General features: G+C 41.7%; 1 protein-coding gene across 1 annotated transcript; it reads right to left on the reverse strand.

Annotated features, from left to right (window-relative positions):
* Positions 1-222: 222 nt before the first annotated feature.
* On the reverse strand, positions 223-3,311 carry LOC147104545 (immunoglobulin lambda-1 light chain-like). Its single transcript, XM_085962148.1, has 3 exons — positions 3,263-3,311; positions 2,763-3,113; positions 223-600 (listed from the first exon to the last, which is right to left on the reverse strand). Exons 1-3 carry the CDS (start codon positions 3,309-3,311, stop codon positions 278-280), a joined length of 723 nt encoding a protein of 240 aa, XP_085818274.1. The 3' UTR covers positions 223-277.
* Between the last annotated feature and the right edge of the window lie 864 nt (positions 3,312-4,175).

Genomic DNA, 4,175 nt, shown 5'->3' on the forward strand with positions numbered 1-4,175 from the left:
TCATAAATTCGGAGAGAACTAAAGCAAGAAAAGAATAACATCATCTGAGACAGTGGAACAATAATTTTATTACACTGCAATGAGACAGTAAAGGTGTGATGACTGCAGACTCAGCACACTCTTGGGCTCACCCAGTGGAATCAAGCAAACTAACTGCATATTTATTGCTATAACTTTAAATACAGCAATTAAACTAAAAAAAATAACCTTTAACTTCGAACTTTGTTCAAACAACGTTTACTGATGGTATGTCAGACGAATACATAAGATTCCTGAATCAGATACAGCTGGATCTGGCGATACTTGTTTGAAGCGGGTTTGCCTGAGTCTCTTGTTTAACCACACAGGTGTAAAGCTCATGTGAGTTCCACTCTGAGGCTGGCAGAGTCAGATAACTGCTCACACTGAACGTGTTGTCCGTCTCCTGCTGGATCCGACTGGTCTCAACACCATTCCCTCTCACACTGCCATCTACAGTCCACTCAAGCTCCACAGCGCCTGGGTTAAAGCCGTTCACCAAACACACCAGGGTCGCCGTGTTCTTTGCTGCGATTTGATCCGATGAAGGCGGAAGGACGGTCACCGACGGAGCCCGCGGATCTACAAGGAAAATAGAAACAACCTGTGAAGATCCACTCTGAATTTGAGACGCTGTTTGATGTGATCGCTACCCAGTATTTCGGCTTTTAGTTGCCTAGTCAGACGAGAAGCCATCTGCTGCAGAAGGATCAGATGCATCTACTTGTTTATGTTAATATAAAATGGATAACGAGTAGCATTATATAGCACCACATCAGTTTTCACTTATATTACTTTGAAGCGCAGTGATAGTAAATTTAAACAAAGCAAGAAGCTACAGACAGAAATCCCCTTCTTTTAAAGCAATGGTTGAGGCGGGGGTCGGGGTATGGGCTCTAATATTCTGCTGTTCCTCGAATAATGCAACGGTATTGTGAACGTCCCTTTGAACAGGAATGTGGAACTCCTCTTTATGGCGTTATCCAAAGGAAGGCACCTCCTTCAATGCCGCACTCCCTTCATATCTCTATTTCCTCTGGTGGGGGAATCCAGAACAAAAAGCCAAGGACTTAAAAGTAGAGCTAGTGCATTAAGGAGTGAAACCAGGAAGCACTCTTTCACACAAAGGGTGGTGAAAATCTGAAATTCCCTGCCCCAAAAAGGTTGAGGCTGTTGGGTGAAATGAGATCTTCAGGACTGAGATCAATAGATTTTTGTAGGGTAAGCTTATCAAGGGTTAGGGAGCAAAGGCAGATAGATGGAGTTGAGGTACATATCAGCCATGATCTAGTGGAATGGTGGAGCAAGCGCAAGGGGCTCCCTAGTGTTCCGATGTAACGCCTGGAAAAGGGGCTTAAATCTAAAACGTTCTGATCCAGACGTCAGAAAGTTACCAACTGAGACAAACCAACCGCCAGACGTGTAAATAATTTGAAAGTATAATCTCCTACTCTGTTAAATATGCTTTTGAAATTTAACTTGCATCAGATGTAAGTTGAATGGAACAATTTATAATACAACGCAGAGCCTTCTCTACAGCCTGTAGCTAAATATCCCAATAAAAATGCCGTTTGAGTCTCTCGGATTACCTGTAGGATTATAGTTTTTTACTGACTGAATTAAATAAAACTTCAAATGCTGATCCCGCGGTTCTATTCATACAAAATTAATCGGATTCGAAGGTAATGAATCTGTCAGTGATTATAACATCGGCGCGGGATCAAACACTGGTCTTTATTACAATACTTCAAATATACGAATAGAAAGATGGGAAAGGAGTTTCAGACCCTAAGTTGCTGAGGATATCCACTAATGCACCCTCCCGTACTGTCATCTTCTGGGAGCCAGAACAGCGAAAAACATGGGGCCAATTCCGTGAATGCTCTATGAAATTTCACTGAAACTGTTGAAGGGGATCAAGCAAGCTCCAGGAGGCCATAGTTACCCAGGACGCATCATTTGTCCTAATTGAGCTAATCCCTCTTCAGTCAATATTACCCAGTTCCCTTAATAACTGAGAACTATAGAAGACAGCATAAGGCCGTCTCCAATCATAATGCCTTTCCAAAGGCAACAAACTTCTAATCACATTTTATCTCTGATAACCTCAATATCCCTGTCTGTAAAAAAGAACATCAACTTCGTAAAAGCTGTAACGTATATTAACATTTCTCACCCAGTCACTATGATTTACAATTATCTGTTACTTACTGGTGAAATTATGGCTAACATGACATACAATACTGAGAATGTCGCGCGAATGACACACGTTCCCACTCTCTGATTGGGAATTTTTAATGGCACCGTGTCGGGGAACTATAAAATATTTCACGTTATAGCTTTTTTTTTTTAGCTCTACGCGAGTCACGAAGCACAGCGCGAGGACAATGTATGCCAGTCACAAGTATCCAGATATGTTTTAATGCCGTATCATGCAGATTGACCGTTACTTTACGAATATGTTTCAAATCACCAATAAATTATAATTACACTGGTGCAGGCTGAATTACACCCACTTAAAAATAATTATTTGGAACTTCATCCATAACATTGCAATTGTTGTGCGACAGTTTCCTGAGCATTTAACAAACTGAATAGAAACACCCCTCCCTCTAAACACCAAGAGGGAATCGGAGAATTATAAATGTATGTTCGAAAGCATTTTCACTACAACAGGATTAAGCCAACAAATGAAAACTCACACTTTAAGAATCCCCGATGTACACAGCGAAAAATTTACTTACTGCCCAGATCCAGTTCAGTTCCTTTCCCGAAAGTGTATCCACCAGCACTGGTATCCCAGGCAGCACAGTAATAATCGGCGGCGTCCCCGGATAGTAAATTGCTGATGGTTAAATGCATGACGTTGCTCGACGTGTCCCTGGATCCAGTGAATCGATCAGGAATCCCCGAACCTCTGCTCGAATCATAGTCCCTCCAAACAAAGGCAAGGGCACTGCCGCGTTTCTGCCAGTACCAGTTCGTGTAGTAGCTGCCCATGCTGCCTCCGGACAAGGTGCAAGTGATTGTGGCCTTTTTTCCCAGTGAAGTTGAGATGGACGGCGGCTGAGTCAGCACAGTACCCGCGTTGGTACCTGGAGAAATAAAAAAATTACTGACAAGTGACCCTCAGTAAAATCGTGGAAAATAATTGCAATTCAGACCGGTGAAGCTCAAGTATTGTACCCGACCAGCGTAATAAAAAGAACAGGAATATTGAAGACTTTTACAGCCCTCTACTTACATTGCCAACAGAACATCAGGGCGACGAGAACACGAAGGCACTCACTCATTTTTTAGATTTTTAAAAATCAATGTCAGATCAAAATATTTCCCTGCACGAACCAATGATCCGGCACCTTCTAAACCTCTCCTTAAAAGCATTTACACAGGGGACTATCACGTCGCATTTATAAGTTATGCAAATTTCTGTCACGTCGCGGCAGTTCATTGGATCCTTGGAATTGATCTGAATGACTTTTGCATAAAGTGAATTTTAGCCAATATATCTTTGAATAATCGACTCGGTCACGAGATGCAGGATAAGTTGAGGTGAAATCACAGTCTCTCTTAGCATGGGGACGCTGAATGAGTTCACATAAATTCCATTGGCTGCTATTTAACAGCGACATTACACTATTAAAAATCTGTTAAAATGACATGCAAACCTGAAAGGTAGACATTGGAAAACGAAACAGTTCAATTTGACCCAATGTGTCATTGAAGAATTGATTATTGTTCAATCGAAAGACATATCAAGCTACAGTGATTCAATCATTGCAATAAGGCAACTGAAGACTGTGAGCAGAGAATGTGGCATGCCGCATATCTCCTTATTCTTCTATGAACACAAGCCTTAGTGATTTCGATTCCATTTTTTACATTCATCGCCCACGAAGAACTCATTTTTAAATCCAGCAAGTCAATACACAATACTTGATGATAATGTTCTGCAAACTAGTTCTCCCAAAATAACTTAAAAAACTGCAGCTTTTAATTCCATGTTTTAAAAGGGAGTGCTTTTCTTTAGAGAGTGAATGGCATCAATATTATCGTTCATTATAGACATCTTGGAATCGCCCAGAGGATAGATTGCACTACCCGCGCTCCTGGCAGGGGATGGTCTGGGAACGCGAACTGGTACGTACCGTGGAGGC

Source organism: Somniosus microcephalus, chromosome 19 (assembly GCF_052327205.1).
Source record: "Somniosus microcephalus isolate GS21.2 chromosome 19, FLI_Smic_1.0, whole genome shotgun sequence".
Lineage (NCBI taxonomy): Eukaryota > Metazoa > Chordata > Chondrichthyes > Squaliformes > Somniosidae > Somniosus > Somniosus microcephalus.

Coding starts and splice junctions, on each gene's coding strand:
- LOC147104545 (XM_085962148.1), bottom strand. CDS start 3,311: ATGAGTGAGTGCCTTCGTGTTCTCGTCGCCCTGATGTTCTGTTGGCAA. Junction 3,114..3,262: donor CCTGATGTTCTGTTGGCAAT/GTAAGTAGAGGG, acceptor TTATTTCTCCAG/GTACCAACGCGGGTACTGTG. Junction 601..2,762: donor AACTGAACTGGATCTGGGCA/GTAAGTAAATTT, acceptor TTTTCCTTGTAG/ATCCGCGGGCTCCGTCGGTG.